At 39.4% G+C, this 23,921-nt stretch overlaps 1 protein-coding gene across 1 annotated transcript; it reads right to left on the bottom strand.

Moving 5' to 3' along the window:
* Positions 1-3,498: 3,498 nt before the first annotated feature.
* On the bottom strand, positions 3,499-23,237 carry LOC136832220 (BOS complex subunit TMEM147). Its single transcript, XM_067093050.1, is given in 6 exon segments — positions 3,499-6,377; positions 7,889-7,931; positions 7,933-8,018; positions 8,021-8,113; positions 20,108-20,243; positions 23,079-23,237. Coding segments are annotated over 6 exon segments (693 nt in total). The 5' UTR covers positions 23,156-23,237; the 3' UTR covers positions 3,499-6,119.
* Between the last annotated feature and the right edge of the window lie 684 nt (positions 23,238-23,921).

Here is a 23,921-nt window from a genome sequence, read left to right on the forward strand (position 1 = left end):
TGTGTGCGCGACACGCTAGCACCTCTGTTCAACCAGCATTTTGTCCTATAATTTTTATGTCCACTGGTGTACTAGTGCATTTTCTAATCTACATTCTCCATCTGCTGCTTCAAGCTGGTTTCTTACTCTAAGCTTTCTCTCTTTTCGTTTACTATCTCCTAGTTAAGTTTATTGTTCTGCTAGTAAGCATTTTCAATTTCCATCTTTTCACAGATTTTCCCCTACTGCTTTTATGTTGTCCAACATTCTCTTGTCTTGGTCTATGCATTCTATCTGTAGGATGTAACAAAACTAAATGTCTGGCAACAGAAATGCAAGTTATTGCCATACAACTGTAGGGGGTCTACAGGATTCATATCAAAGGTCAGGTGGCTATGCATGTACTGACTGCATGTAAAAAACTTTTCTTACATAATTTTTTCCTTTTATGGAACTCTGATCTATATGTCTATGTAGCTTTCTCTTTATCCCATCAAAAATAGTTGAAAGTGAGTGTATCATATAGATATTTTCTTAATTTTTGTGTTTATCAGTTTCTTTGGATCTGAGTTTGAAAATGATTTCCCTTGCCATGTTGGTCAGTTATATATTTTTTTTTTTTTTTTTTTTACAAAAGGCTTGCAGAAATTGAAAATATTCTTGGTGCATGGGGTTTCCCTTGCAGTAGCTGCCAATTTCTTTTCACAAATTTAAGACAATTTATAATCACAATCATCCTTGTTAATCACATGTGCTTTGTTAGCATTCATAAAGGGTAGCATCATCCCTATGATCCCTAACTATACCCAATTTTTACCCTTCTATTTTACCTTCATTCCCACTACTTTACTTCTAGCTTGCTGTCCATCCATCTGTTACTGAGGGGTGTCTTCAGTTTCACCTTTATATCCATCTTGCCATCCAACAACTCTTTAATGTCCTCTTTTTGCTGTCTTAGTGATGAATGGCTGAAAGCACCCAAGTGTTAGGCTTTCCAGCCTAAATTTTTGTGATTCATTCATTCACAATTATCCTTGCAGGTGAAGTTATTTTGTTTCAACTAAGAAACAAACCTTGGTCTTTTATATAGGAGTTTTCCTGATGCTGATTTGGCTGTTGAATAATAACGAGGAAGTTATAGATGGGAGAGAAGGGTGGTACCTACCCAGTCCTGTCTGTCCACCCGCAGAACTTGACTTGATTTTTATTATATCCTTCATCAATACATTTTTCTTCTCTTCCAGCATTTTTGATATTGTTTTGTAAATTTGTCCTATTATGTCTGGTTAAATTAAAGAATATCACAAGTGTCCTAGACATGGCCATCACTGTACAGTACAGTAATCAGTTCTTGTGTTCTATAAGTGTATATTCTCAAGCCTTTTGTTCTTCTTGCAGGGGTTGGGAATATTCCAGGGAAAACTACTCAGTGTGTGCTGAGTGGTGGTTTTCTCAATGGAAGAGGTTTGGATCAAAAGAGGACTTTCTGCTGAGAATGCTGGGGAAACCTGGATCATTACTTGCCAATCTCCTAGGCTGTCTGTCTTTGAGCAATTATCAGCCACTGTCACTCCTGCAATGCCATACCAGGTACCAAAGTTCCTTCAGTTTCAGTTTGTTGATGAAGGCTCTCTGCCAATCCCTAAGGAATTGTGGAAGCCTTCCCTTACGGCTTCCTCTTAAGTACCTGAATTGTGTCTTATGCTTCTCTTGCTGCAGCGGAGGTTCCTCCCATTACGCTGCCAGAGTTTTCTCTACAGAACTTCTCAACAGCAGTGTCTTCAGCTGTGCTTCTGTTCCTGATTGTGGGGCCACTGCTCTGCATCTGAGAAGGGATTGATAACTTCCCCAAGCTTGTTCATAACCAGTCACCTGAACAGCTTTTTCAACAAGGGAAGACTGACCCAAACTCTGGCCTTCTTTGTCACATCTCTATAGAGATGCAATGGAGGGAGTCAATGCCTCTCATGATCTCAGACCATCCAGGTTCTATAGATTGAGTTCAGCATGACCATCCACCTGTGCTCAGTACTGGTCTTGGTCTCCTGACCAGCCACTAAGCGGTATGATGCTCATAATGCCTGTGAATGGTTACACTACTAGACTTGGTCAGGAAGGCAAGTGGGTGAATTTTGCTCGGGTAATACCCACAACTTCAGATCGCAGTTCATAGCTCGTACTCCCAAGCTTTGGGTATACAATTGCATAGTCACCTGGTCTTTCTGGCATTCCTCTTCTCTCTACTTTGGTGAATGAACCTTCCCAGTTGGCTGCAGACAGGGTGGAAGGTCTTAATCCTACCAGGCCAATGCACATCGAGTTGGTGAAGCATTTTTGGGAGTCATTGGGCTCTTTCAGAAATTAATTTAGTGGCACTGGAGAGGTTAACCAGACAGCTCTTTGGCATCATCCTTCAAGCAAACCTTTCTGCATCTTTTAAAGTCTCTGCAGCCAAGCCTTTGGGCACATCTTCACCTTCAACACAGAGTCAGGATGAGGTCTTCCAGCCCTTCCTGCTTACCAGTTACCAAGGTATGGAGAGGGAGAACAGAGAGGAGAATGCCTAGGTAGGCAGTCGCTCTTTCAAGCTCCTGCAAGTTGGAAGTTCCTTGTCAAGCCATTGGATAATGTGACAATGACAAGGGGCAGTCTTGGTTAATTCCAGTCCTTTGGTACAAGCACACTGTTCTCTAAGGACTGCTTCCCTTCTGTGGCTTTCCTTTTGATCCTATTTCAGTAGCAGTGAGAGGAGGACAACTCTTGATTCAACTGGCTCAAGGTGGTAACAATGCAGAAACTTCTAACCTGGCTTAGGCTGGTCATCCTCAAAGAGGTCTGTGCCTCATAAGTGATCTTAACTGTGCTTGCTTTAGTGGCATCTAAAGTGCCATTATTCCTCAAATCCTCCAGCGACTCCTCTGTCTACAGCCAGGAAGTGAAAGATGATCTTGCCTGATGAATGGGTGACAGCATTTCTCTTGGTCCTCTCCCATTAAAGATACTCTTGTTCTTGGACACACTGATGGAGGGTTTAGGGCACACAACTGGAGGACCTAGTCTTCTTGGGTGGAGGTTGGAACATTGTCACCTGCACTTCAGTGTCTTAGAGATATGGGTGGTATCTTGGTGAGTCACTCAATGGTGTTGATAAACGATATCAATCTGTCTTACATCAAAAAGTAGGGGAGTTCAGTCTTCCTGCCCTTCCACTTTCTGGGCAGACACAGTGTTATGGCAGACAATTCAGCTGCCGGAGGCAGGGGTATTGTTATGGGGACCAAGTTATCCCTACAGCCTCACATAGTGGGTAGGCAATGCTTTGTCAAGAATATTACTGCAAAAGAATTAGGGTTATATATATCTATACATAGGAAATAAAGTTTACTCTACTATAATAAGCAAAGTTCTAGTATGCTGAAAATATAACAAAACTGTAACCATATGAGACAAGGTCTCCTTAAACACGAATAGATATGTTATAAGAGAGAAAAATAGGATTATTTTATGAATATTACTTACTACTTTCAAAACACTTTATTTTCCAAACTAAGGAGGTTGTAATTGACAATGGACAATTGGCATCAAGATATCAGATTATAGTAACTCTTCAACTTCTCAGATGCTTTTGGATGGTCTGGCCTTAACAATAATTGCACTGCTTTTAGCATAAAATAATTAATTGCACTTGATAACCAGTTTAGGAGACTGATAAAAAAATAATGCATGTCTGAAAGGGTAGCCTGACAAGAAATCATAATTAGGTAGCTGATCACTGATAAGCTGAGGGGTTACTGTATTCTAAACTCTCAGTAGTTTATAAAAATCATACATCTACAACCAGAAACTAATCTGGCATCTTATAGTTGAATCTTATTTTGTGTAATAATGAGAAATGTAGTACAGTTATTTTCTGAAGAATATCACTTCTGCAAGTGATTCAAAATCCCTCATTCACAGAATAAAATCTATATTCCAAGAACCCCTTACTACATATTTGTATAAATACTGTACAATGTACACATACACTTACGTATGTTAAAAATATTTTGTAACTTGAATTGTTGTGCTGAAAATGAAAATTTTTTTTATGAAAAGGATCAAGTAGACATAAAATGCTATATTCTAACAAAAGAGAATTTTAACAAAGCTTATTTCAAAAACACCAACCTCTTATTTTATTCATGCACATCACTTGCTGCATGAATGATTAACTGAGATAAGAGTTACCCTAAAGGTTTTGTCATTTACTGTGGGTATAATGTCACCAGGAGCCCCTACTCACTGCATCATCATATGTTTTTCTGAGGTTCAGCATGCTGAGGTTTCATGGGGTTGAGAAGAGAAAAAGTATGCATTTAAGAGAATATTAAGTTTTACATGATTCATACAATAAGCAAAACTCTCAAGAAAAAAAAATTGGTTATGGAAGACTAAATAATGTACTTGAAACAAACGTCCAATATCTTCACAGGTCTGGGATACATTATGCCAAAGTAGTTACACGTTGTATAAACGTATTTTGAGATATAAGCAAAGCTGAATGATACTTCTAATCCCAGCAATAAAAAACAGACTATATATTTCTTTTAAAGAGTAGTAATACTGTGCTAAGACCATATCATATGGACAATTGATGATGCATCAATTTCATTTCACATATCTCAGTCAAAACAATTTGGTGTTCTTGATAGCACCTTAACTGGAGCTCTAATACTCCAACAAAGCCTAGGTGGTCTTCTATTAGAGCAAAAAGAGCTTTGATAGAAACAGCAACATAATTTGACATGCAAGCAGTTTGTTCAATGCTAAGGAAGTTTGTGAACAAAATCCCCACTGAAGTCAGTCCCTCAGTATTCTCAACCAAAAGCCACCATAGCTTTAACCCTACAGCCAAGAAAAATTCACCAAAGTGGTCAAGAGTAAGGTCCTTGAAAGATGCCTAATGCAGAGGCTTGTAAGTTTCCTTCATGTGATTAAGTTACCAGCGAACAGCCCAACTAAAATAGTTGAACAAAGCCTAGGGCACGTTCCTTTAAATTCATCAGCAACTTTCTTAGTTTTTACTAGTTGGTGAAGTCAAATCTTTCATCAGCCATCATTAAAAATACTACTAATCCTGCAACATTCACCTGACACTTGATTCTTTATTACAACCAGAAGAAAATCATAAAATAGAAAAGAGGCAGAGATCCAAAATTCTCTCATTGTCCACTTCCTCTGTATCAAGGTTCAGTGTTGGTTACTAATATAGTCTTTTAACATGTACCATATCTAGCAAAACTCACCATGTGTGAGAAGGTTTTCTGGAGAACCTCAAGGAATGTAGATTCTACATAAGGAGGTTATGCAAGAAGTCAAGACTACAGCTTCCTGGAAACACCCAATACAAAACATGTTACCTGGTAACCAGTCCTACTGACCACAAGGAAAATACCAAGGCCATACTCAAGCTCTTGAGTGAAAGGCCAAAAAATCACAGTTTGGTCCCCTTCCACTTTTGGAAGATGCATATCAAGCCATCCCTGATTCCTATCACATCTAAATTCTCTAAAATATCCAGCAAAACCACTTTCCATTTATTGCTGCTAAACCAAATATATGCATAAGAGCATACCAACTTTTCTAAGAGGAAGAATGACAATGCAAGTAACAAGGAAAGACAGTCATTGCACTTGAAAGAGCAATATAGGTCAGAAATTAGGCAAATAAAGGAGTGAGACAATTACATGGTAAGTGAGAAGGCTTCCCTCCAACTGTTTAATCAGGAAAAATACTCTTCCTTTTAGGGTAACTCTGATAACCAGGAACACAGCAAGACACAAACATGTAAAATAAGAAGTTTGATCATGGTGTAAACACTTTCCCTCCCATATACTGAATGCTGCAAACCTTTCCATACAATTGTATTAAACTTAGAATAGGCCTTCATCTCTTCTGCAATACTGCAACAAGTATATCTTACTGTGAAACTCAGTCTGCTTAAGCACTCCACATTCTAACATTTGTATCTTATTACTGACAAAATTTGTGTAAAAGTATTTGCTTTCTCTTTTTAAATTAAAGAAAATTTTCCACTCCAACAAACTGACCATTTGGAAAAACTACAGCAACTCCAAAACTACTTGTTACCATTCATATATTTAACCTGAGCGCATAGTTGAACTGTGAGTAATGAAGATGTTACTTGCTATTAAAGCTGTGCATACAGTTGGTGTAGCACATGCTGCTAGGAGTGCAAATCCAATTGGTCTTGCACCAAGTAATATGGACAAGAGCTGAGGAAGAAGTGGTCGATAAACACACCCAGCGATCAACACTGCAACAATAGGTCGCACTGCTGCTGCTAGGTCAGTACGCCACCACAGCCACACTAGAAGAGCTAAGTTCAAGTGATGAACCTGCAATACAGTCAAGAAAGAAAGTTGAAGCATGGTAAAAAAAACAAATAAAATACATAATACATACAGTACATCATTAGCCTTTAGGTCATAAGAGACAGCATACTTATAACAGCAAAATTTTAAAAATTTTCATAATAAAATTTACCTGTATTATTTTGATAATTAGTTGCTGTTAAAGATAGCTTACATCTCCTTGATTATCAGCAACAAGATTTAAGCTATCTTTAACAGTAGGTAAGATTCATTCCAAATAAATATGTTTATTTGCATACATGAAAATGACAGTTCTACACATTTATCCAGTACAAATGGATCATCAAACACCACCTAAACTTTATCAAAATATAAGGTAATTTGAAATCATATAAATGTAATCAAGATGAGTACAGAACCATGAAGCCCTGATTTTTATTTATTTTCCAAGAAAGGCCTATTTACTGAAGCTATCTTCCTAAAACAATAAACATAAGAAACTAAAGGAAATTGACTAAACAAATCCAATCCTCTATAACTGAATCAACCAGTCTTGATACACTGTATTGGAATTAAGAGTAACACTCAGCTAATTTTTACAAAAAGGCAATGATATTTACAAAAGATCTTTCAAAACAACCATAAACAGGAAAACTAATACTGTAATAAACTAACCCTCTACTAGCTTTGGAAATACTGTAACCCTATCTTTTCCTATTATAATTAACCATAAAAGCCCAACTAATATTGTAATAAACTAACCCTCTACTAGCTTTGGAAATACTGTAATAAAAATATAGCAGTTTACAATCCTATAGTACACCATATGGAAAAAATAGCAGTTTACAATCCTAGAGTACACCACATGGAAAAAATCAATGATTAAAAATAAAAATAAAGTTTCTAACACTTTGATTTACTCTAATTCATTTCCACCTCCTACATTCCCTAACTTCTACAGCTCAACAGAAAGAAACCACCAAAAACTCTGCTGGTATGAGAGCAGATGAAAGCTTTAATGGATTTGGCAAAGGGGCCAAAAGTTTATACATTCATCTATCACTGACTTTGGCCAGACCTTAAACTGAGCTAAAACTTGGGTTGTCTTGACTTTAAAACATTACCTGTACATACTTTTTATCAGCAAGGTTATAAGAGCTCCTCATGAATACTCAGTTTCTACTGTTTTCTATGAGGGACAATTGTTTGATGGATAGATGAACAACAATATTAGGGGACTGAGAACATTTTGTAAAAATTTTTCTTAAAAATGCACCTATCACACCTGAAGGAAAGCAAAGCTAAAATAAAGTTGGACTGAAAGGTGGGAAGACACCAAAGGAAACAGAGGAAAGACAAAAGGCATTAGACTGCAATATTAAAGGTCACTGCAGATGGTAAACTGCTCAGGAGCTAATATGCATTATACAAAATGCAAGTATCTGCATGTGGGATGCATAAAAAACATAAACAAAATCTGTAATCTATCATAAAGCTAATGACCTCAAACTAACAAAATTGTACAAATAACTTACCAAACTGATGTTGGCATCCAGGCATTTTATCTGGGATATTTCAATCAATTTCTAAGCCTAATGGCCAAACCCACAAAACCTTCTGGTCAGAGAGGAGATCAGCTGCTGAAGTAAACCCAATGCCAGTGATAGAGCAACTTTGATATGTCCAGAACCTGAAACTCTCCCCATGACCACACTCATTCCCATTACGTCACCAAAATCAACAGTGGTTTTTACAATTTCCTGCAATGGAAAATACATGTGTTGTATTTTAGTAGTAAAAAAAAAAGGGGGGGTATTATACAGTAGTGCATGACTTTTTTAAAGTACAGTAATGCAAAATTAAGAAACTTTTACTAATGTATAACCTAAATACCATGACCAGCCCTATGAGCCAAGTGTTTTTACAGAAGTGATCAGGTTAAACTACCAAATAATACTAACAGTACAGTATAGTATACTCACATACCAAGTACATTACAGTTCTACAATTACATGTAAAGAACAAAAATATCAGGTAATGTTTTCTCTCCATGTCTACAATACAGTACTGCTAACATTCACAATAAAGAACTGGGACTTTTAAATCTTTTATGGTTAGAAGAGAAATCAAAAAAAAGGTGATGAAACTGTAAGATGTATATCATGCTGAAGTAAAATAAATTGATCAAATAATCTATTCTTGAAAACCTGCTGAAAAATAAGAATCTTTTGCAAAAAAGTATACAAAAGAGCAGGTACAAACCAGTTGTTGCAACAAAACTTTAAAAGTACATCAATTTAGTATCTGAATAAACAAACTAACAAAAATATTATGCAAAAGCCATCTGATAAAATCAAGAAAGTTATGTACCACAACTAAATCAGTGCTCTTAACACCCAACATGAAGATGTAAGTTCACTCACATTCCATGTTTTACCAGTTCGCCTAACATATCGTGTAAGTTTACTCAGTCCATGTTGTGAACTGAAAACCATAATGTACATCTGAAAACCATTACTTTCATTCATAACATTATATCTCTCAAATCCACTGGATGAGCTAAGATTGGCAAGGTTTGTCTGCTTGAGAAACAATTTATGGGATTAAAGTTATGCACTAAATGATCAACTTAACACGAGGTGTTAGTATTGACAGGATACCCCCATGGAAAGACAGAAAATAATGACTATGAGGGAATTTTACAATAAGTACATAAGATAGAAGAAAATGGAAAGAATGCTCTGACATCTAAACCTGTAAAGGGAGAAACCTGTTCTTTAAACATGAATGTTGGTACCAATGACATGAAGTTGCTCAGACATGACAGAGTGAACTCAAGAATCAGGCTATAATAAAAACCTAAGAGAGAAAATTGAATGGCCATATAAGACTAACACCACTGGTATCTACCAAGTCATTGAGCTCATCTCTTGACTAGAGTAAGGAAGCCCTCAAACCCTGTAATCCAGTCCTACACATCTTTCCAATCAGGCCATGATTCAACCATTGAAATGTCACCAAGAACTTAAAAGGGCTCTGTCTAAAGTTCAGACTTGTGCTGAAGGGGAAAATATAAACTCAAAGCCATGAGAAATGTAGGGACAACCTAAATCCACTAAAATCCAGTTCTATCTAGACTATTCAAAACCAAAATACACACCATGTCTTGATGGCTTTACTAACTACTGGAGTTCTCTCTTAAGGAAGGTCCAGCCTGTCCAATCCATTCAGTAAATACTGAATAATGGCAAGTCAGCAGTAATTTCCTGATTCTGTTATTTTTTTGATCTCCTGATCTTACAATCCTCCTTGAAGTACTTCTTAGTTCACTTAATAGAAGTGGCCTATCAATCATATACGTTTGGAGGCCATTGCCACACACTTATTTTCCTTCAAAGAGAGATCTTATGATTAGAGTTATTTAAGTTCTTCCCTAATGTTTGAGCAATAATAAATGCCCAAAAGCCTTGTCATAATCAGGTATGATTAACATACAAGTACAGTAACTACTTTAGTGATCAACAACTTAACAGCATATTTTGCTAAAATTAGCAAAGCACAAACCAGACATTTTAACAACTTGCCATGTTATTGTATTGGTTTTACATCAAGTTCTAAGAGTCCCAAATTTCTATTTAAGTGAGGGAAAACACCTTTGAGTTGTCTACTCAATCTGGGAAACACTGAATAATTGCCGAGTATGACACAAAAATGTAAAAACACTGTCTTAATGTGTATCAGCCCCTTCAGCAACTGTCTCATGAAACTGCATGAAAGAGTCTATTAAAGCACAAACTTTTCAACTTAACTGGAGATTGTTGAGGTAAAAAGGATGGAAACTAAAAGCTGTATAAATCAACAATGACAAAACTTGTACATATAACTGGAAGAGTAAGAATGAATGTTAGATGTATAGGCCTAAGGCCTTCAGACAGGGCATTGAAGCAAATTCTCTGCCAACTCACCAGGAATGTTTCCAAGACATGTGTGGAAGGATGAAAAGAACATGAAATAACAAAAAAACTCAGTCTACTAGGGATGCATGATAAGACCTAATGAAGCAAATGATAAAAAATTTAATTAGTCTTGAATGTTTCCTAAAAATTCTTTCTCAATGCTTGTTTATTAACTACAGATAATTCATATCACTTTGATCCTGTTAACTCCAGAACTCAACTGCTTTACATGGTTCATCTAATACCTAAATCTGCATTTCTGCAAAAAAAACAGAAATTCTAAAAACTCCCCCAAAATATCTTTGGAACAATTTCTGGTGAAAGATGAAAAGTTTTACCACCACAATTAAAACATCTGACCAAAGTTACTGCATATTTACAGTAATTTAATGATGAACATATACAGCTCCACAAACAACAAACAGGCAGAACTAATACAAAGTGAAAGACAATGAACCTATTTGAAAATCAATGTCAAAGAAAGATATTAAATATTGATAATCAAACTGCAAGATGAAAGAGGATATGGAAAAATATGTCCAAACCTCAAACACAAAGCATGTTTGATTCATGCAAACACTAACCAGGAACAATTTAGCAGTAATGGCTGAGGTTGCCCTCCACCTCTCATTACGCTAGCTCACCTCCTTGGTTCCACTGCCATGCCACTACCAAAGTTCAATGTAATTTTGATTGGTGTACTATCCCTAGCTTCAACGTGTAAAACACAAAATACTATGCTCTGTATTTTTATAAGTGAATTTTGATGAATAACACCGTACCATTATAGGTTGTAAATCTGAATTTACATCATCATAAGTCTAGATGCAAGCACCCAACCTGACTGGTGAAGTTAACATGTTGATGAATATCAATTTACAATACAAACTTGCCTTAATCACAAATAAAATGTTCATTTGTTAAAAACCAGGGGCATGATAGTTCTATTATTTCCCAGCAAATGTACAAGTATTTTTCCAAGAGCCAATGAAATTTCAAGATAACTTTGTACAATTTAACAAAACAGTATGCATATATAAAAGTTACTTCAACAGTTACCCCTACAGTATTACGAATGACAGTTCCAGCACCAAGCGAGGTGATTTACAGTGAATAAACAAAAGAATACCTTATCTCACCCGATTCTTGTCCGCCCATATAAGAAGTTCCTTCGTGGCTTCACAAAGAGAGAAGGAGTGGGTCCCGCCTTGCTTCTTTATGTAGGAAAGGGCCTTGGTGTTGTCCGAATGCACCACCACGGTCTTGTCTGAGACTTCCTCTAGGAAGGACATTAGGCCCAGATGAATGGCAGTCAATTCCTTCATGTTTATATGTAGACTTCATTGTCCGGAGACCACATTCTGGAAGCTTTCAAGTTCCTTGTGGGCGCCAAATACTGGTGCTCTGGTGAAAGGTAATCGGGGCATGTGAGTACTACAACCTGGTTGGGGCTGAGAGGGATCTCTAAACCACTTTACGGAATAGAGGGGAAAAACTCATCTTTTCAGGATGGGACATACCGAGAAGACGCCTAGAACGCCTCATGTCAGGGCTCTCCGAGTCCAAAGACAAATGGTGGAAACTAACAGAGATGGCCTTCCAACAGCAATCTGAGGGTTTTCCAATACACGAATCACTAGCACTAGGTTCTACTGAGGGAGCGACTGCCCGTGGCAAACCCCCTCGACCTCCTTTGGACCTCCGGTATGTCTTCTCTAAGCTTCAGGGGAGTGTGACAGGAACCTTTGTCTGGGAGGGTCAACGGGACGGACAACCACCCCTTCCACTGGCACTGGCTGGCACACCAGTAATCATTTTGTCCATCAGGACCTTTAGGGAAGCCCAAATTCAGTCACAGTGTTCACTATAAGGTTAAATCTACATTCAAACTTATTCTCGAGGCTAGCAATGACATCAGGTTTGGAAGCATGGGAGCTAGGCACAGGAGTAGATGGTTCAATATTAACACTACTAGGAGGACTAAGGATGGGGGACAAGGCTAAAGCAGTGGAAGAAGGAGTGGCTCGATCATCTGCACTCAGGTTAGGAGACCGTTCTAGACTACGAGCTAATCTTGACTCTAGAGGCTACCTTCCTTTTCCTATCTCTATCTAGCTTTTCTAAATGAGACTTTAATACCTTCCACTGCCTTCCATTCCAATCCTTACATTTGACACAACACACATCAAGTTCTCTGAACACACTTGTCCTCTACAGTTAGAGAAAATAGTATGAGAGTCATAAGTTGCTTTAACTGGGTTTTAAATGTCCCACAATATTTAATTGGAGGAACTTCCAACATCTTCAACACAAATCAAAATAAACATGATATTTTTATGATAAAATAAAGTTTTGTACATACTTACCCGGCAGATATATACTTAGCTATAGTCTCCGACGTTCCCGACAGAATTTCAAAAACTCATGCACACGCGACAGGTAGGTCAGGTGATCAATCATACCCGCCGCTGGGTGGCGGGAATAGGAACCATTCCGTTTTCTGTCAGATTTTCTCTTCCACCTGTCTCCTGAGGGGAGGCTGGGCGGGCCATCAATCAGTATATATCTGCGGGTAAAGTATGTACAAAAACTTTATTTTATCATAAAATATCATTTTTGTACATGCAACTTTACCCGTCAGATATATACTTTAGCTGAATGGCACCCTTGGAGGAGGGCAAGAGACAGAAAATAACTAAAAAAAAAAAAAAAAAAAAACGGAAACAACATATGTTGTAGGATAAAAGCAAAAACCATGGTTCTTACCTGATTGGGCAGAAGACTTCATGGATACTGTCTATGAGTCTGCATGCCTCAGAGCTTCAGCGAGGATGTGACCTAAGACTGACAGCCCGATCTGGATCGTATCAATGGGGAATGACCCACTAACATGGCAGAGCCTGTTATGGATCATGTCAAAGGGGATTAACCCACTTACAAGACAGAGCCTCTACCTGAATCATATCAATGGGGGCTATCCTCTTACATGACAGAGCTAGGTGTAAAAAATACAAGGAACTAACAACCAATCCGACCACCTGACCAAGCCTAACCTTGTTAGTGATAAGAGATTGAAAAGAGAGAGAGACCATCAACCCTCTTTCAACCAACCATAAAAACACACACCAAACAATTAAAAACATAATTACTAAATTAAATAGGATTGGATTCAGCTCCTTGTCCCAGCACCGAATCCAGATACGATGCTCCTAGAGAGAAGCACTTCTCATATGTCACGAACATCTCTCAAATAATGAGATGCAAACACTGAGTTACATCTCCAATATGTTGCCCTCCATAATAGACTGGAGGGACAACGACTTGTGAAAAGCTAGAGGAGTAGCTATTGCTCTCACTTCATGAGCATTAACTCTTAAGGAGCTGTGTTCATCCTCACACATGAAAGATGAGCCTCTTTAATAATATCCTTAATAAAAAGGACAGCGGCATTCTTTGAGATTGCTCTTGAAGGATTCCTGACAGAGCACCAAAGACTTTCAACCGATCCTCCCAGTAATTTCTTCTTTTTCAAATAAATTTTAAGGCTTCTGACAGGGACAGAGTGTCCTCCAACTCATGTCCTGAAAACAGAAGAGAGACCTTTAACCTCAAAACTTCTAGGCCAAGGTTTTGAAGGGGTTCTCATTCTTTGCTAGGAAGAATGGTTTAAAGGAGCAAATAGCCGAACCTTCCTTAAAACCAACAGCCATCTAAGGCTTGTAATTCACTTATTCTTTTAGCTGAGAAGCAAGGGCAAAAGAAAAGTGACTTTTCTGGTGAGATCCCTGAAGGAAGCAGATGAGGAGGCTCAAACTTTTAGACATTAAAATTTTAAGACTATGTCCAGATTCCAACTGGGAGGTCTCGGTCATGATTTTTGACGTTTCAAAAGACCTTATAAGGTCATGAAGGTCTCTGTTTTCCGAGATATTCAGATCTCTGTGTCTGAAAACTGAAGATAACATACTCCTGATAACCCTTAATTGTGGAAACAGCCAGGTTGCAATGTTCCCTTAGGAAGATAAGGAAATCAGCAATGTTTGTCACAGAGGTACTGGAAGAGGATATCTTATTGGTCCTGCACCATCTTCTAAAGACCTCCCACTTCGACTGGTAGACGCAAGGGTTGAAGATCTCCTGGCTCTTGGCAATAGCCTTAGCAGCTTTGTGCGAAAAACCCTTCGCTCTGACCAGACCTTCGACAGTCTGAAGGCAGTTAGGTTTAGAGCGGGAGATTCTTGTGAAATCTGTTGAAGTGGGGCTGTTTGAGAAGATCGCTCCTGTGTGGGGGAGCGATCTTGGAAAAAGTCTATCATCCATTCCAGTACCTCTGTGAACCAATCTTGAGCTGGCCAAAACGGAGCTACCAGGGTGAGCTTGGTGCCCTTCGACGAAATGAACTTTCTTACCACTTCTCCCAGGATCTTGAATGGGGAAAAGCACTGCCGTCTAATCCTGTCCAATCTAGGAGAAGACTGTCTATAGCTACTGCTCTGGGTCCGAGATCGGGAGCAGTAGTTTCCAACCTCTTGCATTCCAGTGGGTTGCAAAAGGTCGATATTCGGCCTTCCCCACAGGTTCCACAGTCTTTCGCAGACCTCCTGAATGGAGAGTCCACTCTGTGGGGAAGAACCTGATCCTTCCTGCTGAGAAGATCGGCCTCACATTCCTTTCTCCCCTGTACAAATCTGGTGAGGAGTCTGATGTTTCTCTCCCCGCCCATAACAGAACGTTCCTTGCTGCAATTCGTACAGGGAGAAGGAATGTGTTCCTCCTGTTTTCTGATATAAGCCAGGGCTGTGGTGTTGTCTGAGTTCACTTGGACTACTTGTCCTGAGACAAGAACCGAATCTTGATGAGAGCCAAATGTACTGCTGATAGCTCTTTCTTGTTGATGTGCCAGTTCACCTGGTCTCCATCCCAGGTGCCTGACACTTCTTCCGACCCTAGTGTTGCCCCCATCCCGACTCCGACGCGTCTGAGAACAACACTAGGGTAGGGCCCGGCTGGTTGTAACTGAAGAGACAGTCCTTTGACATAATTTTAGAGGTCTAACCACCAACGTTGAGATCCTTTATCTTGTCCGAAATTTGGAACAAAAGTTGCAAGTCCTGAGACTTCGATCCCATCTTCTTTAGGTAAGAACTGAAGAGGTCTCAGATGAAGTTTTCCCAGAGAAACGAACTGTTCCAGCGAGGAAATGGTCCCAGCAGACTCATCCATTCCTCGCCGAACAATGTTTTCTCCTTAGAAAGACTGTCACCTTTTCTATGCAGCGTTCTATTCTTTCTTGATGGAAAAGCTAGAAAAAACCCGAGAATCCATCAGAATCCCCAGGTAAACAATTTCCTGCTGAGGAACAACCTGGGACTTCTGTAGGTTTACAATAGTCCAAGGGACTGTGGACAGATTTAGGAGTGATCGAGAAAGGTCCTCCAGACAACGGTTCTTTGATTGGACCGAATCAGCCAATCGTCGAGATACAATGGATATCCTCACTCCCTCTAGTGCAAGCCAGTGAGCCACATTCCTGAGAATGGTCGTGAACACTTGTGGGGCTGTGGAAAGTCCGAAGCAAAGGGATCTGAACTGAAAAACTTTTCCCAATCACGAACCTCAGGAACTTTCTTGAGGAGGATGAATGGGAATGTGGAAGTAAGCATCCTGAAGGTCCAGGAGACCATCAATCCCTGGACGAAGAGACTGCAAGAACTGAAGACGTCGTCTCCATTTTGAATTTTCTTCTTTGATTACGAAAGAAATTCAGGGAGCTCACGTCCAGAACGGTCTCCAACCCCCGAGGATTTCGGAACCAGAAAAAGACGGTTGTAAAACCGAGGGAATGGAGGTCTTGAACGTTCTATTTCCTTTTCTAACATTTGTTCCTGCTAGAAAAAGAGCCTGGTTCTGATGGGATCCTTGCTGGCGGATAATTCCTGGGAGTTGATGTTAAAGGAGGACTTTCCCTGAAGGGATAAGGTAGCCCTTCTTAAAATGGAGAGGACCAGTCGTCCGCCCCTCTCTGTGCCCAGACCTCGGCGAATTGTAACAGTCTGGCACCCACTGTCGCCTGGAGTACTTTCGTTCTTCATTTGGACTTCCTGGAGGACGAGAGGAAGACCTTCCTCTTCTCTCAATCTTTTGCTCCCTGAAGGAGGATCTGGATGAAGGACCACCTCGAAAGGGCTCCTGAAAGGAGCCTTCTCCTTCTTAACAAAGGACGGCAGGTCTGATCCTCTTCATGACTGGGCCAAAAGATCCTGTGTCGCCTTTTCAGATAACGAAACGAGAAATCTCCTTCACCAAATTTTGAGGAAAAGATGGAGGAGAAAAGGAGCAAACAGAAGAGAGATCTCTGAAGAGAGACAGACTTCGAGAGGAAAGAGCTGAATACTGACCTCTTCTTCAGAATAGCAGTGCCGAACAGGGCAGCGATCTCCATCGAACCGTCCCTCACTGCTTTGTCCAAACAAGACAAAACACTCACTGAAGTCATCCATACTAACCAGAATCCTCTTCATCCTTCTCTTGGCTAAAGCTCCAAGAGACCAATCCATAAAGTTGAAGACCTCCACAACTCTAAAAGACCCTGAGGAGATGGTCATTTCGCACATTCCCAAGCCTTGGCTGAAAGAGAAAGTCTCCTGGAGGAGTCCACCAGATTAGAAAAATCTCAGCCAGCAGATGTGGGAGCCCCAACCCATAGGCTCCCTGGTCTCATACCACATTCCTGATTTTCCCAAAAGTTTCAAAGGAGGGAAAGAGAAAACCGTCTTGCTTGCATCCTTCTTAGATTGCATCCACTCTCCGACTCCTTTAAAGCTTTCTTCATCGGAATCGTAGGACGCATCTTGACGAAGAGAAGATTTAGTTGACTTGGTGCTGTCCCCACAAAGATCCAGGAGAAGGAGGGGCAGCATGACAAAGAGAATCTCCAAACTCCTGAATCAGAACCGCTGCCAACCTCTTGTAATCTGAAACTGAAGCTCCAGTCCTTAGGAGAATCTTCTGAAACTTCTCCAGGCCAGCAGGCGGAGAGGGAAGGCATTTAAGAGAAGAAGAGCGCCTGGAAGGAGAAGGCCTAGCCTGGAAGGAGATGCACTCCTGTCAAACGACTGCGCCTGACCGAACTGAATTGCGCCTGACCTAACAGACGGCGCCTGAGAGGAGAGGGTCCTGTCCACTGATGAGAGTATTCCAGGGAGAGGATGCCCAAACGAGGGCGCCTGGGTGGAGCGCTGCCGAAGGGAGGGAGGGAGAAGACGATGAGCGCTGCCCAAAGGAGAAGGCCTGCCGGAGAAGAAGCGCCTGGGGAAGGAGGCGCCTCTCCGATGACGCGCCTGGAAGGAGTGCGCCTGCTGAGAGACTGGCGCCTGTTCGCCAAGAGCGCCTGCCAGGACGAAGAAAACTGGAAGAAGAAGGAAGCCTGCTGCTGGAGAAGAGCGTGAAGTTGAAGAAGAGAGCTTGCTGGAAAGAGTGTCTCTTGGAGGACAGGAAGAAAGTCATCCTTCCCCTGCGAGAAGAGGTGCTCTTTGATAAGAGATCCAACAAGAGCAGCCGAACTGCTCCTGGAGGCCGATCAAAATCTTCTTGTGGACTCCTTCACTCCAGAAGGAGAGGAGAGGAGGATCTACGAGCCTCTTCTTGACAATAGGAGAACCTCCAGGGAAGCGCTCAGGGCTAGAGTCCAAAAAAGCTCTCCTCTAGGAGCCTTCCAGGATCCTCTTCAGAGGGCGCGCTCCTCAGCCGAACTCCAACCACGTTTAGGAGAAGACGAAGCAGACGACGAAACACTTCTTCAGGATGCCTTTTCTGCGGCGATCTAAGGCAGCCTGGGCGCGTCAACAGGATCTGCGAAGGGACGCCTGATCGTTAGGGGATGCTCTACATCCTCCTTGCGGCTGGTCGACATTCCTCCTCCACTGGTCCTGGGAGTTTGGAAGAGGTCTAGGCCTAGGAGGAGCAATGCGAGCCGTCAGACGCCCTCCACTACACTGGGGACACTGCACATATCACTGTCACTCTCACTCTTTTCCTTCATCGCGCGCATCTGATTTGCATCTTGCGGTTCCGCCTTCATCGCAGCCATTTCAGAGGATTTAATCCACAGGTTCGATGAAGGGAGAAGGGCTGAAACCAACTGGATTAGGAGAGTCTGGATGTTAATTCTAAATCGTGCCTCCTTGGAAAGAGACCTACTAGAGCTTCTGGAGGAAGCCTTCCTAACTCTGTCCTTCTCAAGCTTCTTCAGATAAAAGTCAAACCTTCCATTCTTGATCAGACAATTCTCACACTCCTGCACTGTTGTCAATAAGAACAATCATTCTCCCTACACCTCATACATACAGTGTGAGGATCTACCAAGCTTTCGGTAACCTCACCTTACAATCTTGACCTACACACACACGGAACACAGGCTGCAAACTCGATCAGACATCTTAATGAACAATCCAAAAGCAAAATCAAAAACAGTCCACAAAAGCGTATGCCAAACCAAAAAGATCAAAAACGTCACCAAAGGTCAGGCCAAAATAATCCTCAGCAAGCGAAAAAACGAAAATCAAAGCAGAAGGAACCAACAACAGATGTTGCGGAACCAGCGACAGAGAAAAATCTGATTAGAAAACGGAATGGTTCCTATTCCCGCCACCCAGCAGCGGGTATGATTGATCACCTGACCTACCTGTCGCGTGTGCATGAGTTTTGAAATTCTGTCGGGAACGTCGGAACTATAGCTAAGTATATATCTGACAGGTAAGTTGCATGTACAAAATATATAAACTAAGCTGTAGGCACCAAAGAAGTCATTACATCACCGAATCCTGGAATATTCCCGAAAATGCGATGAATAATTCAAACCAAAGCTGCTGCAAAACTCCCATGTTACACCGAAGCCAGCAGAAAAGAAGTGAGCTCTTCTGTTGTGTTGTTCCTAAAGTTCCCTGATAGAGGGTGGGGTAGTCTCCTAAACAAAAACAATAGTAGCGCTACTGCAACTTTTGAAGTTTTAAGCTGCCACGCAAGTGGAAAAGTATAGCTATGTAATTACTTGGTAAGTTACTTATATGAAAAACTTAACTATACTTTATAGCCATAAGTTCACAGTATACTATACTGTTTAGCCATAAGTTCACATACTGAAGTAAATCTTCAAAGGAAAATCAACAGGAGCTGGATGATAAACGATGGAGGTTTTAAACCTAAGCCACCTGGTAGGGGACATGTGAATAGATAGACTTTATTGGTCAGCCAAGATATACTTTTGTTTTTTAAGACAATCCATCCTCCCACTACCACAAGAACTATAGCATTCATAATAGAGGTGTAAGTACATTTCAAGATAATTGCAAATAAATTGTATCCCTAATTTTCATGAAACTGGTGCTGACTCTGTAACAAGAATTTATATATAATGTGTGATTTTGGGATGGATGTGTTAAAATTGTGACAAAAATGTTCAAAACAAAAATGTTTAAAATCTTAAACATGTGCAATACAACATTATTTACAATTATTGCCATGTTTTACTTCTTTTCTTTGCACTGCACTGAAATAACATCTTATGATGGCCAAAAAATCATGTGAACCATGGCATACTTTTTTTTATTACAACATACACAAAAAATTCATCACAAACCTAGAAAAGAAAATTAATTTTGGCCATAATTAACAATGTACCAACTTAAGTTTCTTTAACTTGCTTGTCATGAAGTAGCTAACTAGGCTACCAAACAAGTACCTAAACTATGCCACTATGGAATAACCAATTTACCTCTGAATTCAGTACTGTGCTCTTACCATGATAAAGCTCGCATTTTCTGGAGGTCCATCTGTTGTCGGAAAGAAAGTAGCTAATAACAGCATCTTGCACAACTGTGTAAGGATGTACATTCCGCATACCTGAGCACATTTCCAAAAGGCTCCATACTCTGGCCTGAAATTAATATTACAGATTTGAAAGGTTTTCTACAACAAATAAAACAAACTGCATACTACAGCATAACTTTTCGTATAAGAAATAAGAAAAATTCTCTGCCTTTTATTTATAATCCACTTAGGAACCATAAAAGGTACCATAGCTTTCAAATTCTTGAGAGAGCAGCATATACCTTTATGTCACAAAATTTTCCACAGTATGTATGAATATTACATTTAGCAATTATTACCCTTCAATCATATTGCACAACTGATAACTTTTTGATTAATATAAGTATGGAAAAACACTATAACAAATACAAATGGTTTGCCTAAACTACATCAGCAGTCAGAAAAATATACACTAGTACTTGAAGTCCTTGGAATAAATATTTTAATACTGTATACAGTATTTTACATATTTTATAAAGTCAGAATTGGCCAAGTCATTAAGTATGGATTTACAATTAATGCATTAATACATAATTGTGTTGCTTTTCCCCTTTCACTGTTCTTGAAGTTCACTTCAAACAAAACAACAAAATATCAATTCAAAGAATTTTTGTATTTCCTGCAATCAGTCTCTCATATATTAGTTAGTGGAAACAGATCATTTTGTAGATTATCTCAAACCCTTCCGGTAGCCGATACACCAAGAACATCACTTATACAAAAAACAGTGTATACAGTTTACGGATACACTAACTAGGCTGCCTTGGATAGCTCTGACCTCCAACTGTTGGCTATTTTTGGGCTATGGTCTAGCCTAATAAGGCCCTTAGCCTACTTGCATTATTTAGCATTCTACACAATTTTCTTAGGTAGATTGGTTCGCATATATCACAATACAGTACAAGGTCTAACAAGGCAGATCTACATGGGTTTAGTTTAGCTAAGGATAAATTATCCTCGGCTATGCTAGGTCACACTGGATAGCTAGTTAACTCCACAATGCTGAATGAAATGGCATCAAAGGTAAAAGGATAATTATTGCATATTTCTTGTTATGAAGTATGAAGGCCAACTTTATCATAACTTATTTACAGATTAACATATGAAGGCATTATATCTTTTTCAAGTCTCCATTTAATGTTTCACTTGGGCAATCCCTTTTTTCATCTCTGCTGTGATAGTTTGATAACATTTGTTATACTGGTTACTTTAAAATAAAGCAGAATTATTAATATTTGTGCTAGTCTATTTTAGCATGTCTTACTTCTAAATCACAATTATATATCGCAAATGCTTACTAACCAGTCTACAATTTCAATTTACTTTGTAATGTTTCGTAATCTAATGTTGTTAACATCAATATTTCAAGTTGTTGTTTCTCTCTAATACTTATACAAACATGTGCTGTGACACCAGAGGATAATTGTGCATGCTTATGCTGTCATCCTTACCAAACTGATCAATCACCATTGGATTTTAGGTTTTCAGGAATCATTCCAGGTTTCCAGTTTCAGTTACAGCTTTGCTATACTGATCTTTGTGTGATGGCTGTTTGCTTAAGCATTATCAGCCATTTTAAAGCTTGGTTTCATAATAATTTGCAAATAAACCTATGAACTGTCCTGAGTGTTGAAAATACTGTCTATTCTAGGAAAATATTTGGTGTTTGAAGTGTGCAGGCTCTAAAGAAATTATAAATCTGAAATAGGAAAGGATTTTTTCAGATAGTTTTCAAAGACATTCTATAACTTTAAAAAAGTGAGTTGTAGTCTATCTTGATATATGTAGCATCTGAAAATGACTACATCACGAATTGGAGACCGAAAAGTTAAATAATTGTTTTCCAAGATTTTTTTTTTATGTGGCTTTGAATTTTATATCATTTTCCATCATCACTGTTTGGTCAACCCATTACACAAACCCATAAGTCTAACAATAATTGGAATCTACAGTCTTCGGTCATAGCAGGATGGGGAGTTACAAATGAAGGTTACAAATAACCAAGTTATAGCTGCAAGGAAATTTTTTTTTCTATGACTTCTGGCACAGTAGGGTAGGTGGGGGTTGTGGGGTTCCCAGTCTGGGTGAATGCAACAACCTAGGTTAGGTTAGGTCAAGTAAGGATGCCTAGGTTAGATTTCATCAAGATGCATGCCTATATTATACTTTTTTTTTTGTATCCTCCAACCCAAAAATACCATTACTGCTAAGACTAAAGGGGTTGTTAAGTGGGTGAAAAACCAATTCTGGTAAAAAATGAAAGATTTGTCAAAATCACAACCAAAACTAAACTTTGTATGCACCTTTCATATTAAGATTACAGGCAAGTTTTATCCAGTTTTAACCCAATAACACTTATCCCAAGTTCTCAATGTACAGCTTCAAGATAGATTCCAAATCAGTTACCACATTTAGCTACCCTATATTCATCCCATATCCTGTAATGACTTTCTAGTGTTCCAGTCCACATGGCACTGTAGGGCAAGGTAGATTAGAGAAGGTTAGTGTCTATGTAGCCTACACATAATTAACCTTACCATGGTTTCTACTTTTTACAATTTATTTTATAACTAAAACTGGTAGTGATCTGCACTAGGCTTGGCTAGCCTAGGCTATTGTACAGACATGAACAATACAGACTACTTTCATTGCTACTTCTCTTACATTCTATTCTGCATTCGTTCTGCCTAACCTATCTTAGGGGTACGGAAATTAAAAAAAAAAATAACATGTACAATTAGGAATGTGATATATACCACAGGCCTACTAAACAACGTCCAATAGGATACAATAGCCTATATCATGACCAACTGCCTACGGTAACCACCACAAGATTAGGCCTGCCCAAAAGCTTATCACTGACGAATGAGCCTACGAAATTTCTTAAAACGACGCTACTTACATTCCAGAATACTTGTAAGTGAGTACATATGGCCCATAGGCGAGAGCAATGCAATTGCCAAAGTGGAAGAAAGTCATTTTGTTTATAACGGGGATCAACGTTTGACAGCCGGCCGTCTTCTGCCGTCACTCTTTGCTTATGGTGGCCTTTAGGCGTTAACCTATGTAACGGCACCTCCGTTTTAGCCTTTTCTTTCCATCTAACTTTAGTGATAAAATTATCTTTTCTTTGTTCAAACGGGAAGTTTAGAATATGCAGGGCATTAACTCGGGTTTGTTACTTTAAGAATAACAGAATTTTGAGATATGCTGAGATGAATGATCTTGCTTCTGTTTTTCCCGATTCGTATATCCTGTCCATTGCCCCATTCAGTTTCCCCTTTTTCATTCATGGTATCCTCGATTTTGGTCCAGAAAGACGCATTAAGAAGCGCTTTTAAAATATCTGACTCACAGGATAAAAAGGTGGTGAACATACAAATATTCCTGATTTCAGTATGGACAAAAATAAAAATATTCAAATTTTAAAATCCACCACGCAAGATCATGCCGGCACAAAAAGTACGGTAAAACATGCGTTTGTGTTGATCTGTTCACTAATTCAGTAATTTAAACAAAATTATAGAGATATTTTTGTACTGAACTGACTATAAGAATGAAAAACATTATCATTCTTCGTAAAAATCTTATAATAGCACTAGTCACTAGGTTGGTGAAGAAATCCACAATGGTGTCGGTGTAAATATTAAAAATATTATATAAAACGAGAGCTTTCGAGAACCTGCTCGACTCTCCTCAATCTCCAGTTGAGGAGAATCGAGCAGGTTCTCGAAAGATCTCCTTT

Source organism: Macrobrachium rosenbergii, chromosome 49 (genome assembly GCF_040412425.1).
Source record: "Macrobrachium rosenbergii isolate ZJJX-2024 chromosome 49, ASM4041242v1, whole genome shotgun sequence".
In the NCBI taxonomy this organism is placed as follows: Eukaryota; Metazoa; Arthropoda; class Malacostraca; order Decapoda; family Palaemonidae; genus Macrobrachium; species Macrobrachium rosenbergii.